Source organism: Apteryx mantelli, chromosome 15, assembly GCF_036417845.1.
Source record: "Apteryx mantelli isolate bAptMan1 chromosome 15, bAptMan1.hap1, whole genome shotgun sequence".
In the NCBI taxonomy this organism is placed as follows: Eukaryota; Metazoa; Chordata; class Aves; order Apterygiformes; family Apterygidae; genus Apteryx; species Apteryx mantelli.
Genome location: NC_089992.1, coordinates 13,215,319 through 13,234,261, shown reverse-complemented (window position 1 = coordinate 13,234,261; position 18,943 = coordinate 13,215,319). Strand labels below are relative to the sequence as shown.

General features: G+C 39.7%; 1 protein-coding gene across 2 annotated transcripts; it reads left to right on the top strand.

The window, feature by feature from the left end:
• The first annotated feature begins 5,096 nt into the window (after positions 1-5,096).
• DUT (deoxyuridine triphosphatase) lies at positions 5,097-18,844 on the top strand. Of its 2 annotated transcripts, XM_067305444.1 has the most exons (8): positions 5,097-5,184; positions 5,494-5,668; positions 7,045-7,136; positions 9,081-9,125; positions 13,905-13,979; positions 14,868-14,938; positions 15,655-15,733; positions 15,848-18,844. In XM_067305444.1, exons 1-7 carry the CDS (start codon positions 5,139-5,141, stop codon positions 15,709-15,711), a joined length of 561 nt encoding a protein of 186 aa, XP_067161545.1. In that variant the 5' UTR covers positions 5,097-5,138; the 3' UTR covers positions 15,712-15,733; positions 15,848-18,844. The 2 variants fall into 2 exon arrangements, with proteins under 2 accessions (XP_067161545.1, XP_067161544.1); XM_067305443.1 differs by having other exon boundaries at positions 5,098-5,184; positions 15,655-18,844.
• Positions 18,845-18,943: the final 99 nt, after the last annotated feature.

The following is an 18,943-nucleotide window of genomic DNA, read 5'->3' as shown; positions in this document are numbered from 1 at the left end:
ACTATATTATTTCAGCTGTCAATAAAAGCAACTTCTCTTTCTAATGGAGAAACTTTGTCCTGTATGTGTTATTTAAATTAGAGAAATATAGCTAGTTTAATCACTGAAGTTCTGCAAGTAATTGGAGGGACTAACTGAAATCTAAGCCCTAGTAAAGCCAGGGACCCCAAATTTCACCAAACATTTAATTTAAAGCAGATCTCATATTCCTTCTTTGCTTAAATTAAGAGAATTGCTCTTCTCCAAAAATGCAGAATATTTGATATTCATGTTTTTCCAAGTTCAACTGCAGCAATTCAGCAGAACACGGTTAATGTAGCCCAATAATCTATTTTTAATTTTCTCTATCTATTAAAGGCAGGATATGAAATACTAGTATTTTCTCCCTTCACACCTTCTTACACATTTACAACCAGGCTGAAGGATCACTTTGCAGTTTAACTGCAAGACACAGATACATGGGTTTCCTAGATATACTAGAACTCCTGCACTGCTCTGAGCAAAGAAAACCTCAAATTCTGCATCTGCAGAACGGAGATTATTCTAATTTCTAAGAGCGATGTGAGCAGTGATACAATACCTGCTGTCAAATCCTTCTGCCTTTGTAGAATTGCAATGGCCATGACACTTTCCACCTTACTTGAGACACCAAACAAGTATAATGCATGGGTGCTATGCAGGCAGTGGCCAAAAGAGCCTCCAGGGAGGCTCTAACTAGGCCCTCCGTAGGTGTCTGCCTTATCACAATCTATGGAAGGGAGCTGGGGATATCATGAATCTTCATTAAGCCCTTCAATTATGTACCTAAAGTTAAAAATGAACATACGACAGTGAGGATTTTTTCCTAAATATTCCCAAATACTATAATTTTCAGTCTACAAGGATGATTGCCCCAAACTTATTTTGGGGACTTAAACTGATCTAAAAAGAGAAGATGCACAGTATTAACTAGCAACAGCACTTTCAATGTTATTCACATTTTTCTCTTGCAAGCACACCGTGGGCATTGCTACAATGAATCCTCATGAAAGGCACATTTCTAAATGAACAGTTATTGAAATTTATATGGGATCTATATATGGGTTTTACACCCAGCAGCACAAACTCTAGACACAATAGTGCCTAACATCTGAAAGCAAAGCAATATTTCCACAAATTCAAAAGTAATTTGAACACAGCAGTTCCCTTAGAGCTTCTAGAAATCATAGTGAGGAACAGGAAATAAAGTGTGTGCATGACTAATTTGGAGAGCATGCCAATTATGAACTCTCAAATTTTAACTTCAGATGCAAAATGTCATTAGTCCACCTATCTCCTTTTCCACTGTGTAATAGACACTTCCTCTTTTACATGCATTATGCATAAAACAACTGCTGAATTTTAATCACTGTTAGTAACTGAATTCTAATTACAACTTTGACATCTTCAGAAAAAGCATAGCTCTAAAACTGTCTAGCACCTTCTGAGCATATATGTCACCATGAACGCTGCAGGTTTATATAACTGAGGGTTGATTGAATCAGCCACAACAAAAGTAAGCATAGATCAGGTGACCAAGGGCCATTAAAGTGAGAAAATACTGCTGATGTGAAGTGGGGACAAAGAATATTTTGCATGTTCTTCAAAACTCTAGGCATCCCACACTTTGTAGGCCTGTGCCTAAGAGCCTGTTAAAATGGTCCATTACTGCTCATCTCACCAGTGAATCTTACCTTCCCTTCCTAATGTTAGAGGAGCTCACAGAAGGCATTTCAGTACAGTTCAGGGAGTCTATTTGCTTAAATCTTTTTAGGAGCACAGGCAAGTTGGTCATTTTGATCGCATACCCCTAAGGCACAGTGCTTAGTGATGGTATTGGTTGTCCCCACCTAGTGCTCCAAAACAGCATTCTTCCAATGTGCCATTCACCAGCTTTCCACTCTCCAATGGAGCAGAGGTTTACTTTATCAGCAACCCAACAGCGTGAACAGAAGATCTACCTAACCAAAAAGGCATCACTTAAGATAAAACAGCTGCAACTGCTCAAGCCAGACTGCAAAGAATACACCACAACCATACTTCATGCCCAGAGGGCTTTTCCACTTAACTATCATAATTACAAAGCACAAAGTTCAACCCACTGCAGAGGTTGAGGAATTTTACTGTGCAACTTCCATTACATCTTTGAAAAGTCCTAGCAAAAGTCTTCCTGGCTAGGCAAAAGATGACAGCTCTCCTTCATTTTCAGAAAACCTCAGCATTTCTCCTTCTTTTCTCTCCTTTTCTACAGTCTATCTCATGTGGTATTTCAAGATCTTCTTTAAGGCAAGAGCTGTTCCAGCAACTGATTGGTAGTCTGCAGGTGACAAAGTAATTAGCACTGAAATTGCAGATATAGGGAAAACAGCTGCACAATCTTACCTATTACCGACTCTTTAACTCTCCTCCTGTTTGTTGCCTCCCCTCTGTGAGAGGCCCCTGACTTATCAGTAAAGCTGGGAGAACCAAACATGAGCAATCCTCACTCTCTTCAGCTTCAAGTTCAGTGGATTCCCTTAAGCTGCTACAGCTGCTCATTTGACTATGTCACTGGACTTTGACTGAGTGACTGAGGATCACTCAGTGGTCCTACTCTGTCTCCCATGCCACATGATTGTAATTTTTGTCAGGGGGCAATAATTCCTTAAAGTGTTGCAGCTGTTTGCTAAACAAACATATGAGTCAGCCCTCAAGTTAGTTGTACAGGTCAGGAAAAATCAAGGATTTTTCCAATACCCTAGTGCAGTTCTGCAGATTTCTGGCATTTATCAGACCATTGTTTAACTCTGTTAATTCTGGCATGTGGTTACGTGGCATGGCTACTTGGCAGGTGTGTAGCGTACTGAGGTGGTCTAGCCTGTTCTGCTGAGGGAACACCTCGCACTAGCCTCGACTGTTAGAATGAAAAATGTAGCTGTGCCAGTGTAACCACCAATCAAATCTGGCAAGTTTTAACTAACATTCTCCACAAATAACAAGAGCAATAATCCACAGCTATGCCATCACTGGAATTTCATCAGAGGAAATTTAGTTCCAAACAAAATAAAGCATTAAGGTTGTTTTGGAACAGAGTAAAAAGCAGTGGCAAAATTCCACAGGCCCCCCATGCTGAACAGCAAAACTACAAGATCAAAAATAAAGCTTAATTGCAAAGAAATCCCTACAGCAGCCTTTTAAATTACAAAATTAATCTGAAACACTGTGAGAGAGACAGCTGTTCTAAGTGAGACTGTGAGGGGAAAAAAAAAAAACCCTCCCTTTTAAAGACACAATTTTCTTCTAATAAAAATGCTCATTCTAACACCAAAACTTCAGTAGGGAGAATTTCACAGATTAGTATCCCCAAAGCAACTCTATAATCTGTTTCTTTCTGCTTAAAGGAAAGCTGCTTCCACTCTTACTCTGAATCTAGATAGCAGGCAGATAATTTCAGTTTATCTCACTTTTATTTTTCAAAGCCGGAAATGCCCAATGGATAGCAGCAGTAATCAGCAATCAACAATATAGGAACATGAACCAAATGACTGTTTATCTACAGAGCAAACAGAACATGCTCAGTACCAAGGCAAACTTGCCTAGACTTCAAGCATAGGTCTCTTTCTTGTCTTTTTACGCATCTGGGGAAAGAAAGCGTCAATCAGTTGAGACCTTTCTTCTTGACGACAGTATGTTTGGATGAGTCCTTTTATCTGTTATACGGAGACTTTCATGGCTACCTCAAGATGTGGCCTTGAGCCAAGCCTGCCTCATGCTACTGAGGGTTTATACTAACCTCCCTCTTTAAAAATTAAATAAAATCAGGACAGCAATGCAATAGTGTTAATAAAAGTAAGCTTTTTTCAATCACTTTCCAATTTTTGAAAATGCATTTCATTGAAACAGCTCAACTTCCATTTTTAAAACACCAAATTGTAGTTGCAATGTGTAATAAAAATATGTTTTCTCTAATTTATCCTTGAAAACCTAACATAAAAAGCCAATATAAGTGTGTTTACAGAAAGTCACAAAATTTTGGTAGCTGAACAGCACAGGACACTGTTGAGAAAACCCAAGAAAAGTAATTTGCTTGCTTCCCATTTAAGAAGAAAGGGAGGGTGAAAATGCACTTGTTATAGAAAATTTCCAATGAAAGTTTATTGGCCATCCTATCTGAGATTTCAAGTTTGAAGAAAACTCCCTTTTCCACTACATTTTTATTAATTGTCTACATTCATTTGCTTTCATTCTTCTGTTCTTTTTATCCTCCCTGTTATTTCAACCATCATTTTTTTTTACCTGGTATACATACTGGAAGCTTGTACATTTTCAGTGAAGAATAAATTTGAAATGGAGCTCAGATCATTTAGAAGATTAGTCCTTTTCTACAGCATGATGCAGGATGCAGTTGTAATCTCTGTGTAATCTCTGTATAATGTGTAAAAATAATTTATAATTAGATATTATTATAACTAATTAAAAATTCTAATCAACTTTGGTTTGTGGGTGGCTTGTAACAAAAGTTGTAAAATACTCTAAGCATCTTTTTTACATAGGACCATGATATGTATACCTTCTCATTTAAGCAGTGCACATTATTAAAACTGAAAGTGATGAATAATATAAACTTGCGAATCAGGAGGGTCTTCAAAATATTATTTTTCACAATCGCATTGCAGCGTGCAGCAACGGTTTCACCGCCACCTGGCTGCGTCTAAGAAAAAAGGCGTCACAGCCGGGAGACACCCACATCTCCTCGATCATTCGGTGAAAAGGCCACCCGTAAGGCAGGGCTGCTGGGCAAAGCCGAGAAGACCGAGCAGAGGCCATTGCGCACACAGAAAAACACAACCGCCACAGCGGCGGCGCGCAAGTTTCGCGACCGCAAATCCACCGCTTGGCGCCAGCCCCACCCCGGGACGCGCGGGGATGTAGGGAGCCTTTTACAGGCAAAAGCGGGCAGTTAACGTCAAAACCAGGGTGTGGGAGCGGCCCCTCGCGGCCCGGCCCCGCCGTGCAGCCGCCGCCGCCGCCGCCGCGTCCCCCGGCAAGGCGGCGCCCCCCCGCGGCAGGCGGGCGGGCGGGCCCGGGGAGGGCCGCCACCGCCGGCCGCGGCCGCGAGCGGCACAGCGGCGGTAGCCGCGATGCTGCCCGGGCGCCTCAGGCACCTCCTGTTGCCCCGCGGACGCAGTAAGGGGGCGGCGGGAGGCCGCGAGCCCCGCTGGGGGCGGGCGGGGACGGAGCGCCCCACCGGCGGGGGGGGGCGGCGGGGTCCGCCCGGCCGCCGCGGGGGCACCCGGGGCCGCGACTTGAGGGGGTGTCGTGGAGGTCGACGCTGAGGGGGGCCGGCAGAGGCCATTCTCAGCGGCGGGGGTGGCGAGGGCGCCGGCGCCGGGCGCGGACGGGGCCGGGGAGCCGGCCTCCCCCTGCGCCCGCCCCGCAGTGGGCTGTGCCGCGCGCGGGCTCTTCGCGCGCTTTCCCTTCCGTTCCCCCTCGCAGCGCCGGCCGCAGCCATGCCCTGCTCCGAGGCCGCCCCGCAGGCGTCCCCTAGCAAGCGGCCGCGGGCCGCGGCGCCCCCGGAGCCCGCCATGCGGCTCCGCTTCGCCAAGCTCTCCGAGAACGCCTCCACGCCGTCCCGGGGCTCCGCCCGCGCCGCGGGCTACGACCTGTACAGGTGAGGGGACCCCCCTCCCGGCGGGCAGGTCCCCCCGAGCGCAGCGGCCCGCGCCGGCGCGCTCCTCCGCCCCCAGCGCCTCCGCGCCGTGCGCAGCGGTGCCTCGGGGCCCGCGCGGGCTGCAGCGCCGGGCGCGGCAGGCGGGGATGGAGCCCTTGGCCAGCAGCCAGGGCCGGCCTCAGCCCGGGCTCCTGCGGGCGCCCGCAGGCACCTGGTGCTGCCTCGAGGGGAAACGCAGCGCTGCCCCTGGGCCCTCCGCGGCGGTGCTGGGCCGTTGGGCTGCCTGTCGGAGGGGGCTGCGGCGGTCTGGTAAGGCTCCTGCTGGAGCTGCGGAGGCTGCTGCACACGCTTGGTTCTTGGTTTGCTTCAGCCGATCATAAGACTTTCCAGGGGTTTGCACCACGTTTAGGAATAGCTGCAGCTCGGCTTGTGGCTGCCTGCGCAGTGCTTTTGTGATCACATGAAGTCATTAATCACATCCGCGGTGCGCTCTATTTTGGCCTTTTCTACCTTCCTACCTTAATGGCTGGTGGCTTCTTCTGTCTTTGCACATCTGATTTCCTTTTCTGAACGCCTTCCTGAAGCTTTACGCATCTCCTTGTTTCATCATGTGTGGCGCTTTTTTCTGTCTTTTTTCTCTCCCCAGGTTTGTTTTTGTACTTCTTCCAGTGTTGCCCTGCACACTTGGAAAAAAGTCCGTTAGTGCATAGAAAAACTTTAGATATTTTCAAGTGTTTAGAAGTCAAGGCCAAGATATGCTGGCCTAAAACAGTAAAACGGCCTCACTGTGGCATTGTCACCACTCCCTTGCATTAAGCCGTCAATCGGATAGCTTCAAACAGTTCTTAAAAGCTCTATAGCTCCAAGATCCACAATCAAATCATGTGAATCGTGAACTTCTAACTTGCTCAGAAAAAAAAAATTACCTGAAATTATTTTAGATTATTATTTTTGATTATAACCATTTCACTTGTGGTAGAAAGCTTAATAGGAACAGTGTGTTGTTATTCTTAAATTTTCTACTTTTGCACAGCAAACCGCACATCCCCATTGACCTCATGGTTAATTTCAAGTTAAACTGGTATTTTTGTCTCACTTACAAGTTAAAAACATGTAAAAATAGCAATCTTAATCTTATGCTGTTCAAATGACACTCCTGAAATCTTAAGATAGCACTATCAAAATAGGGATATCCTTTGTTTTACAGATTTGCAAAATCTGATGCAGATCCTGAATATTTCTTGTGTAAATACCGTGGTAGGTCATCTCCCCTCTCCCAGCAGGAGTAATTATGGGTAATTTGTTTTTAAGTTACAGAGAAGAAAGTTTTTTTTATAGATATTTAATCTACATAGACTAGTGTTTCTTTCATTTAGTGCCTATGACTGTGTGATACCACCTATGGAGAAGGCTGTAGTGAAAACAGATATTCAAATTGCACTTCCTTCCGGATGCTATGGCCGAGTAGGTAAGTAAACAGGCTGTAAAAAGGCTTTAGTGAAACAATTTTTGTAACTGCAGACTGGGCCCAAGGTAGTGCAGTTTCATGTGGCCTAGTTCAGTCACCTCTTTCCACTTAGTCATACAGACTTATTCCTGTGTGTGTTAGTTTGAGCAGCTGCACCCAATTGTACCTATGTAAAAGACATTGTAGAAGAGGTTTGACACAATCCCTTCGTTTAGATGGGGTCTAAAGCTTTCTGGATTCTTCTACACAGAAAAACAAGTGTCAGGATTCTTCTGCACAGAAAAAAAGCATGTGATTTGTTAAGCCTGGTACTAGACATTTCTCCTCAAACATTTGAGGTTTGGTTATATATCAAATGACAAAGAGGTGATTAGCTAGTAAAAATTTTCATAACTTGCATACAACTTTATAGGCTATGCAATAACTCATTATATTGCTGTAATACCAGTATTAGAATCACAGTGCCGGGGCCTGGGGTGCATCCCCCTTCCAGGGCTTTAATTGACTCAGCTCAAGGCTCGAGCTGGCCTGTGCTAGCTGTCAGGGAGCAGTGCGGGCTGGCTGCTCTTCAAGGGAAGGTGAGCTGGGAGCAGAGCATGACGATAAGGCAGGCACGAGTAGTGACCTTGCCAGCAAAGAGCCAGGATGCAGAGCGGCAAGGACAGGTCAGGATGAGGGTCAGAGACAGTGGTCAGGGTCAGACGCAGTCCAGTGGTCACCTGGCAAGTCTGTAGTGGCGAGGCAGGTCTGAGGTGAAGCTGGGAAGCCCAGCCAGTGGGTCCAGCTCAGGGCTGGAGGTGAAGCCAGGAAGCCCAGGCAGTGGGTCCAGCTCAGGGTCGGAGTCGCGGAGGTACGGGACATAGCTGCTGCATGGCTGTGATGTAGCACAGGCCGGGGCCAGGGGTAAAGCCTCAGCTTAAAAGCAGTTCCTGAGGGCAAGGAGGGGCAGGCCCTCCCTTTAGCTTTCTTAACAACAGCTCTTATCAGTGAAGGAGCTGACCTTGGACTCAGCCAGCTAAACTCTCTAACTTAGCCAACTAAACTACTAGAGAGGGGATTCACCCCAGGCCCTGACACCCTTATAGATTAGACTATATACGCTTTTAACAGGTAATAAGCACATGGAAAATACTTCAGGGTTAGTTTTTAAACAGCCAGGCATGCAAGAGTACTAGTATAACAGAATTTGACTAGTTCCTGAGAGAACCTGTGCAAGGTATTCTGGGGTATTTTGTGCGTTCTTGTCTGAATTATTTATAAAGTCTTAATACAGTAAAAAAATAAAAATAAAAAGTCATAGCCAGTGGGAGAACATGATCAGAGCTTGCAGTGCAAATATAAAGGGAGAGTGCGCATGCATTTTTCTTATCCCAGAATGAAAATTTGAAGAGTGTGACATTTTAGCAGCCCTATCAAAGTAGGCTGAGGTAGGTAAAAACCTGCATGTCATTTGATTTATCTGTTACTGTTAGTTCAGTGTTCTTAAACTGCTTACCAAATACTGTTTTCTATTGTAACTTGAATGGGTTGACCTAATAGTCTTTTAAGATTATTCTAGAAGAGTGGTAACAGCTAAAATAAACCAAGATTAAATAGCCATTGTCTGCTCCAGCCTTCTTCTGTGGAGAAACCTATACTGCAGTTGGTGGTCTAAACATGGACATAACATAGAACATTTAAAGACTGCAATTCTGTTGTAGCCTGTAACAGTTGATATTTTGTTTAATGTATACCAAAGCACTTAGAGTAAAATTTCTTGTAAGAAATTCTTGTAAGATTTCTTGTAAAATCACACTTGTTTTAGAAAGAGACTGGGAAGAGTTCTTGTTGATGAGATTTTGTGCAACCAAACTATCTAACCTGTAAATATTATGTAAGAGTTAAAAAAAAATATATATATATATACTATATATATATTACACTTAAAAAATTCTTGTTTTCTAGCACCACGTTCTGGTTTAGCTGCAAAGCACTTCATTGATGTTGGTGGTAAGATTTTTGTTCTTATTAATAAATTTTTGTAAATCTTGATTGAAGAGTGCATTAATTTCACTTTGTAATGTGTAAATAAATAACACTAGCTTTATTAGTAGCCAGGCAAAAGGGAATAATGGAGTAAAACTTCAAAGACCCTGTAAGTCACAATTATTTTAAAATCTGTTGAATTATTGAAAATAATGTTACTGATTTTCTTATAATAACCATATAGTATTCTTATGAGTAATGTCTAGCATAGAAGTTATTTTTGTCTAACACTTTAAAGATGGCTTTTTTGCAGTCTGTTTTCTCCATTTTGACTACACATCTCTGGTCCTTTTCAGTCTAGTTTAGAATTTTAATGAATTCAATCAATAGCATATAGATACTCTTATGTCAAACATTTATAGTAATAATATTCAAAAGGAATGATTAGAAGCACTCCTGTACACTATTACTGTGGGTGATTCTTCACCTACAGAAAATGGTTTATTAGGAGGAAGAAAGCGTTAATTTAGTCTAACTGATCAAAATGTCACAGACGATGTAACACAAATGAAGTTTAAACTTCTCTGTAACTTGCACATTAATTGACGTAAACTCTGAAAGTCTTTTGAAGCAGCAGTAAAACTTAAATCCCACTTTGTACAAGTCTATGCTGTCTTTTTCGATCAGAGCTAGCAACAGATTTGCTTTGAAAAACAGGTTGTTTTAGAAATTCCTGCCTATCTCTCCAAAAACAATTACTGTAGACATACCTACAATCTGAAGCCTTCAGGAGAGCATCACTGTCCTTTGGCCTGAAGTAAATGATGTTGTAGGTTCAATTCCAGTTTCACAGTGGGGCTAAACATTACTGTGGAGTTTTTCTGAGCACAGCTGTAACCCCAGCAATTTACCTAGCACAAAATGTATATTATATTGTTTTAATTATACAAGAATATAGTTCTCAGTTAAATAAAATGCATTCTGCTTCCTAAAATCCTAAGTAATAAGTAGTCTTTGTAGTGGGGTTGGATTTTTTTGATAATAGATTGTAGTAAAGAACCAAAACCTAGATTTCTGATGTAAGGATATAAAGAAGATGCATCTAATGAGCGTTTTGAAAAACATGGTGGATGGCTGAGAGCACATTTCTAGCATGTAAGTGATAATTTGCATCATCGCGGAAGTTGACAAGAAAAGTATGATAAAAAGATGAGGCCTTTTCCTCTTTGCTAGGCTTTACTCAAAATTTTTCCAGTGATAAGCAAGAAAAACTACTTAAAACAGTGTTACTCAGCCTTTACTTACTTATAGGCTTGGCTCCAGAGGAGAGGAAGAGTGACCCAATGCATACTTCTCCTTCTGATGCCAAGCCAGCCAAAAAGCAAAATACTTTCCAGTATAATTGAGAGCTGCTGCTCAACTGCTTTATTCTGTCTCCTTTATGGCATATCAAAGTCTGGCTGTATCTCTTGATACACTTCTGATATCAGAGGTTAATGGGAGCATCTATGCCGGCTTTATGTCCTTCATCTTAAATCAGGAGGGGTTTTTGCCGGTCTATTGCACTAGGATTTTTTAGGTGTCACTAAAAGGAAGAGGACTAACATGGTCATCCAAGATTCTCTACAACCCTATGTCCCTATAGTATGTGATATACTGTAGTGTAGTTTCCATGTACCACATGCCTAAAAAAAAATAAATATATATATATATATAAACCTACATATGTTCTGTAACAATCTTTTCAATCCTAAAGTTGGAAATACTAGAATGCAACCAGAAGTGCTTATTAGGGTAACCTATGTTCAGTTTTTTGAAAAGCTGATGATTTACAAACCATGAGTAGAAATTAATATTGACAGTTAGTAGGGGGCCTCTTATTTATAAAAAAAAAAAAAAGAAAGAGAAACAGCCAACCCTCCCCATCATTTTAATTTGTCCTGCATAAATATTTTTGTCACAATGAAGACATGATCCACTTCAGTAAAAATACATTGTTAGAAGTCCTAGACAGTAAATAAGGGTTCAGGGAAAAAAATTTGTGAGCATTCAAGAATCTGTTCAGAATTCACATCTGCTAGGTGTGGATGCTTTCCCAACAAGTGACATGCCAAACTTCTGACAGACTAAGACAGTATGTCAGTCTGCCAGTTCCAATGCATGATTTTTCCAAAAAAGACTTAGATGATTTCCACCCAACATATGTCATTTAGAAAAGTGCCTTCGTGCTCAACAGTGTGTGTAATTATTGCAATTTGCTATTCTGGAATAACAGAATGCCAAGGGAGAAAGGGTTTTTTACGCTAATGTATTTTGCCAGTACGCCCAATTACATAAACTGAGTTTCTGACCCTATACAGAAGGGAGGCTGTTTGGTCCCTATCCCAAGGATCATATGTTCTCCAGAACAAATAGTGTAGTCTGAACTCAAAATCCAGATGGTGGTCAAATTCAGTAAGGCTATTTCAGTAGAGGTATAAACACATTTAAAGAGCAAATGATTGGTAGGGAGTTAATTTGGCAAAATCTTGACGCTGCTGTGCCTTTAATGGAATTTGAAATTATGGCTTTGACAGTATTTTGGTCATTCAGCATAGCATTAGACTAATGGTTTTTGCCACGAAATACTTCAAAAATGTTGTTTCTTAATACAAAACTTCAACTGCAAGCACAAGTCCAAGTATGCATTTGAGAGAGAAGTCTGCCTTTCCTTTCCCCATCCTCTGGAAAGCCCTCATCCTCAGAAGCGTATGGGAAGCGCAATTCCTGCCTACTAGAAAGTATGTCTGAAACAATCTGTAGAATCATTACAAGTACCGTTTACTTTATAGCTAAGCTTACAAAATTAGAATGTTTTAATGAGGATTTTTTCTCTTAATGAGTAACACAAATGACTTGTATTTTAAATATTGCTGACCTCAGTTCAGCCAAGATGTGTTTATCAATCTTTTCCATCTTGAATTATAAGACAGTTTTCAAATCCTAGAGAGCACACCTGTCTTTCTCTTCCATCCCATTTCATTTCTTTGGGCTCTCCAGTTGATTGACTCAGGTCAAAGACACCAAATTAATGAACAACTAACTATAGAACTTGAATGAAGCTTAAAATTATTTGTACTATTACCAGATTTTTCAGTTGCTCTTTGTAATGCATCTGTGTAGCACAGACTGAATGTCCACTAATGTATAAAACAAAGTAAATTATTTGTGTAGCACTCTTTACCTAACATTTTGTGTAGCCTCTGGCTTAGCAATTGTGAGAGCTCTAGATTGTTTAATATTTAAAAAAGGAGAAAGTAAGAGTTCTTTGCTAGAAGTGAGGAAGCAAACTTTTTTTTCCTCCAGTAGTTCAGCATTTTCTGCTCATACACTGCCACAGATGCCTAGGGTTTGCTTACTGTTATTTTAAGTACTCAAATGGGCGTTATAGGAAAAATGATGCAAAAAATCTATTAGATGCAGTGACCAATGTAATTTATGTACTGTGATTCTGAAATTAGCTGAAGCACAGCTGACTTTCTGAAAGTTGATCTAATCTAAAACAAAAACAGAAAAGGACATGTGCAGATGCATTCTGTGTGTTAAGATCTGTCCGAATCAACTGAACTGAATGCTGCATTCAGGAGTTTTTTTAACCATTTTTTTTGATTCTGGAGAATGTTAAACTCAGAGCTTGCTGTGCATTTGTTCACTGTTATTTTTGACAGTGCTCTGTAATTAGGATCTCTTTAAGCAATTACACATGGAATAATATAATAATATAATAACCAATGAGTTTACTGAGAACTGCATGCTTTTCTGGTTTGTCAGAACTCGGGGCGGGGGGGGGGGATACTCCCAGTGTTGTTAGTGCCTTAATTAGGAAACTGTTCAAAAATGATCAGATTAATCCATGCTATTACAAGGAAAAGATAGTTGAATATAGTTGAATAAATGCTTTTTTCATACTATGCCTACATATAATGCAGAGGTGGTGGAAGAACTTTATGTACAGTATGTGCTGTAATGTTTTCACACAGCTGAACAAATTAAGGAAAAAGCTCCATTTTCTAAAGCATGTGTGTTGTGCTTCAACATTAAAACTCAAGGTATAGGCTTAATTTTTACGCTACAACTTTCTCTGACATTTAAAATCTCTAAAGGTAGTATTTTATTAGAATTCCTAGAATGTCTTCAAACCAATTGTAATTTTAGTACTTAAGTTATTCCCATGAGCAGACTTCAAAATCCATACTTTCGTCTACAAGGAAGCCCAAACTCCACTTTTTCTACTGGATATGTGCTACTGTATTGGGGGGGACCCAAAAAACAAAACAACCAAGCAACAAAAAGAATGCAAGCCCCCCCCCCCAAAAAAAAAAGAACAGGGAAGCTAAATTTGATCATTTTAATATGTATTTGTAGAGATAGTCTCAGCTACCTTAAAAACAAACAAAAAAACCCACATGTAACACTAACTTCTGCTTCTTAGTGAAAGAGCTGAAGTGAGCAGAACAAATGGATCATCCATTTGCTACAGTTGTCTTGATTTTCTTGATTTCAGATAGACTGTTATAACTAAAATTGGTGTAAAGTGGTAAAACACTTCTTGATATGTGACTGTTTCAGTTCAGTTTTTTGCAAAATAGATTTGCATTTTTAGATATTTCTGTATTTAATATATATTGTTTGAGTGTGCATATGCTTAGTAGAGAGGATGTCAGGATGAGATACTGAAATCATCTACTAATCTAAACCAACATTTTTTAATATACTGCCAACATTTAGTAACTGAATATCCTCCTTAATTCTGTTTTATGACAGCTGGCGTTATTGATGAGGATTACAGGGGAAATGTTGGTGTGGTACTCTTCAACTTTGGCAAGGAAACTTTTGAAGGTAAGTGTTAAACTTGACAAAGCCTGTTTTCAGCCATCTAATTGGAAATGAGAGGGGTTTTTTGTTAAGTGGATGAAGAGTTACAATTAGTTGAGAACAGTTTTCTTCTTACAATTAATAAAGACATGGAAACTTAATGTCCTGTCAAGGGAACATGAAAAGTTTCCATGCTTAGTAAATTCAGTGGCGTGGAAAAATTTAGCTAAGCTTTAGATTCATGAGCTGTACTGAAGTGCAACTTTGTGGTAAGTTTTTGTTGGTCAGCAGAAAAGATGTTCTAGTTGAACAATATTTGAGATAAACTGCTTCAGGATTTCAGGAAATACTAGTAATAAAGATGTAGTTTGCCTTTAACTATGCTGTCTCTGCAAACACACAGGTTTAAGCTTCAGGACAACATTACAATATTGCCAGCATTTTTGCGGCCTTTTCTGTAACTTCACAGCACAAACTTATTATGGAAGTTCTGTGAACCAGATTGGGTACTAATCAGAGATATTTTGTTTTCCTTTCATCAGTTTTTTTTTTTCCTCCCCTGAGAAATCAATTTCTGCATCCAGTTCACAAGGGAGCCCCTCCCTACATACAGCTATCTCACAACCTCTGCAATATTTAGCCATAACAACACGCAACATGCCACAATATGGCAGAATAAATGAGAGGAGATTCCTTGAGCTGGTATTGCTGCTGAAACTTCATCCTAAAAGACTTAAGCATAAGTTTATTATAGCCTATATTTTGTGGGCTACTAATGTCTAATGTCTGCTTAACTAAGTTTCGGTACTTACACTTTAATACTTTCTGATACTCTTGAAAAGGGATTGTCTAAACTTTGTATTGATTGTTCAGTTTTTTAAAGGAAACACTAATACTTCAACTTTATTTCAGTTAAAAAAGGGGATAGGATTGCTCAGCTCATCTGTGAACGTATTTTCTATCCTGAGCTAGAAGAAGTTCAAGTAAGTTGCTAAAAGGAAATACTTGTGCTATTTTCAAGGTTTAAGAGTTTAAGAAAGATGCATATATGCTGAAATTTGTGGTATAGATAAATATATTGCCTTACAGCTACCCTTAGTGTTATAACACAGTAGCATTGTTGCCTGAATAAAAAAAATGTTTATGCTTACATGCATTTACCTGGATTTTTTTCCAAGCTTTAAGAGGCAGCGTGCATGTGAAAAACACTTCGGTGTTTACTAGAAACTTGTTTCACAATGTGGGATTGTTTTAATTTGTACATGCTCCTCTAAAACAGCTCTTCAGTGTTAATATAAGGTGCACTGGCTGCTATAATTCCTTACACTTCCATGTGAGAGCAGAAATTGGACACAGCTCTCTGTTTAATTTGTAGTTTGTGTTAGCTTTCTTTAAAGAGAGAGAAAAAAAACAAACTAGTTTTAGACAAAGCCTAATACTTTTTCTGTGGAGACCACAGTTTTAAGGTAATATAAGGAAACAATAGTATTTTTCAAATTATCGTCAGTTATGGACAGAAGGTTTGTAAATGCCTGTATTGGAAGCGTCTGGCTCCTAAATCTTCTTTTTCCTTTAAGAATTATAGCTGTTGCTACAAAAAGAGTAAACTTACCTTTCTCTCTGACTGACTATCTGTTGTATATAAATGTTAATGCAAATTAAGACACTAAAACAACTTACCATAATTGATATCTTTCAGGCTCTAGATGATACAGAACGTGGTGCAGGTGGCTTTGGTTCTACTGGACAGAACTGAAGATGCTTTGAATATACTTTCTGTAATTTTTTATGGTTATATTATCTAAGTTTTTGTTTCAGTCAAAGGTAGATAAAAATAGCTTCAAGGTTTTATACAGGCATCTACATATCTTCTCTTTTGTCTGTTCTTACAGGCAGTGAATTCATTTGCATTATGGGAAAGAGTACATGAATGACTTGACAGATCAGTTCCTGGATTTTTTTTTGTTAGTTGTTTGGTTCTCAGTAACAAGTACCATTGTTTATGTGATGATTATACTATAATGAATGTAAAAATGACTTCATGATTTGATTTTACTCACCTAAACTAAAAATAACTGTCTGTTCCCTTGCCTGTTTGTATTAATCTTCTGAAAGCATGCTTTCCCATATCTTGGTATTTCATGCTGAGCCTGTTTTGTATAGAATCAGCAATAATACAGATATCAATATGACTTCCTACTCTGTGACCCCTAAATCAGAATAAACCAAAGATATTTGTGTATCATTTCAAAGCTAATATATTATCTCTGATCCTTAAACAGCCATTTTTCAGCCCTTTATTAAAAAGCAGACAATACAATAAGTTTTATCTGAGTTAAACACAACTCATCTGGAAGTAACTTCTATATAATACATTTATGCTATGAAGTATGCTTCTTGTTGACAAATTTATGAATAAATTACTATATGGAAGGAGGATTCTTACTGAAGCAGCGTACAAACCATTTTTTCCCAGTAGGAGTATTTGTTCCATTCTGATCAGTTAACAAAATCTATTTTGCAATCTGTCCCAAACCTGATTGTTTCTTAAACTGTGGGAATCTGTTACATGACTTGAAACTTTCAGGTGAAAGAACATGGGGAAGGGCAAAAAGGAAATAATCTTAAATATTTTGCTACTTCACAGAAAGGAATTATGAAATGCTGTGAGGCTCTCAAACATAGAAATTTTTGCTGCAGCTCTGTTCTGCTTCTAGATTTTTCTTAGCTGAAATGTCACAGATATAAAATACTGTGCTTTATGTACAGTGTTTCAACAGTGGAAAGCTAGGAGGTGTTTGTAGACTAATGTGCTTGCTGCATTCTTTGTAGTTTTGGATTCTGTTGATATTAGTTCTGTGTCTTCTTCTAGGGCTAACCATTTCCAGTGAATTAGGTTTAAAATATTGCTAACTATGTCCATTTCCTGCCTTCCCCAAGAAACTGGAAAATACACTGTAATAAGACAGCATTCTGATTACTTCAGCCAGTAGGATAGTAATTTCAGTGACTTAGCAGCACTGAAACAAGTAGATCTATCTTTGACCAGAATAAAAGTCTTTTCCTGCATGTGCATTTAATTCCGACTATCAATGCTTTTTCCTGCACCCTTAGCACAACACTGTACTCTACTTACATCTGTATACCCAGGCCTTCAGAAGCTGGCTTACTTTGCAGAAGCCTATTCTAGGCGAGGTGTACATCATACCAGTCTAGTTTTAAATAAATTGGAAAAGCTGAACTTGACACTGGGTTTCTTCCCTTATATAACCTCCCAGAGAGGAAGTCCAATTATCAAAGGCTATTTAAAGGTCTTAAAATAACTGATTCTTTTGTGTAAAGCTGTTTCCTCTTGCTTGAGCGTAAGATGAGAGCAAGTGTTGCTGCTCCTCCTTTTCTCCCCCCCCCCCCCCAAAAAAAACCAGAACAGGGGATATACTGACAGAAGTCCTTAGAAAGATACTACAAGATGATCTCAATTGAGATAGCAGCCTATAATGGAAAAGTTATGTTTAAGTTTTGTTGATAATATGCATCATTTGTTGTACCTGTTGGGAAAAGATCTAATTTTCATTTTAAGTACCACCTAATAATTTTGGGTTCTGAGGTATGAAGGAATAGTATTTGATAGAAAAAACATGATATCAGAAGTTGTTAGTTGTTAGAAACATGACAGTAAGTTAATGGAGGTGTGCCTGCTTAAGTTATCAACATACGGTACACTGTTTAAGTGCTTTTACCAAGAAATGCTCACTTATTTTAAAATTTGGTATAGCTGAGTTCCTTTTCATCATTTCTCAATACTTATTTAGAAAAGCATGCAATGAGTTGAAGATTACTGCAAGACTCTTGCCAGTAGGATCTTCAGAAAGTCTGTCCATCTGAAACAATGCAAATACATTCAAGATCACCTCTACGCTGAGATCCTCCTATACGAATCAAACCACTGCACTAGGGTAACAAATTCTGATAATTCCCTTAATAGCATTGGGGTGATGCTTCAGTATGAGTAGCACAGCTGTGGAAGTTAAATACGTCTTACCAGGGAAGATGAGAATTGCAAAACAATTTAAGAGACAGAATTTCCCACAGAATTTCCTGAACCCACAGAATTTCCTGAACATGAACATTATTTTAACATTCCCTTTTTCCATTAATATTACATTTACTCTGAAAGTCTCTTATCTTGGTAGCTGACAAACATATATGGAAAGTACAGAATAGTACTTGTTGGAGAAACTAGCTTTCGCCTTCGCCTGGTTCTTGGTCATATAATTTATCATCACCCTATAAACAAGGAAAAGGAGATAGACTAGAACTCTTTCAGCAAAGTTCAAACTTCCCTCTATATAATGACACATTTTAAGTTTAAATTAGGTCATTTCATCCTGTTTAAATCAAAAAACAATCTCACAAGAGGAGACAGAAGTGTCATCAATACCTACAAGAGGTATTTGTGTAGTTCAATCACCTGCAGAAATTACACAGCATGTTAAAATTTATAACACTTGCAAAAGGGAGAGAGGACTGGGAAACACGTTCTTGTTTGCTGTGTTACCCGAGATATGTCCTTTGGTCTAAATTAAATAGTTGTAAATTAGTTTTATAATTAATGAAAAACTGGCTGGTTTGTCATTGACTGCATCATGTGCTTGTCCAAATCACCTCAGCAGAAGCCTGGAACTAACATGCCTAGATCTTATTTGTAGCTAGAGAGATTCATGTCTCCAGAATCCATCACTGAGGAGTCATCTCCATGGATCCATGTATGTATGAAATGAAAGATATTTACATCTCTGAAACAAGTCCAAAGTGTAATGTTATTTGCAAAATATTGAGTATTTACTTTAAATAAAAATGATGTTGGGCTTCTCTCCGTTATCACTGAACGGGTTCAGACAAAGCTATTTTAATCTAGACTGTTATCTACTGGTTATGCTAGAAGGGGCACGTTATCTCCAAGAAGGAGTTAGCTACAGCTGATGATC

Excerpts from the sequence above, each read along its gene's own strand:
- DUT (XM_067305444.1), top strand. The coding sequence starts at position 5,139 with ATGCTGCCCGGGCGCCTCAGGCACCTCCTGTTGCCCCGCGGACGCA. Across the intron at positions 7,137-9,080 it reads CGGATGCTATGGCCGAGTAG|CACCACGTTCTGGTTTAGCT; the intron begins GTAAGTAAACAG and ends CTTGTTTTCTAG. Across the intron at positions 9,126-13,904 it reads GCACTTCATTGATGTTGGTG|CTGGCGTTATTGATGAGGAT; the intron begins GTAAGATTTTTG and ends GTTTTATGACAG.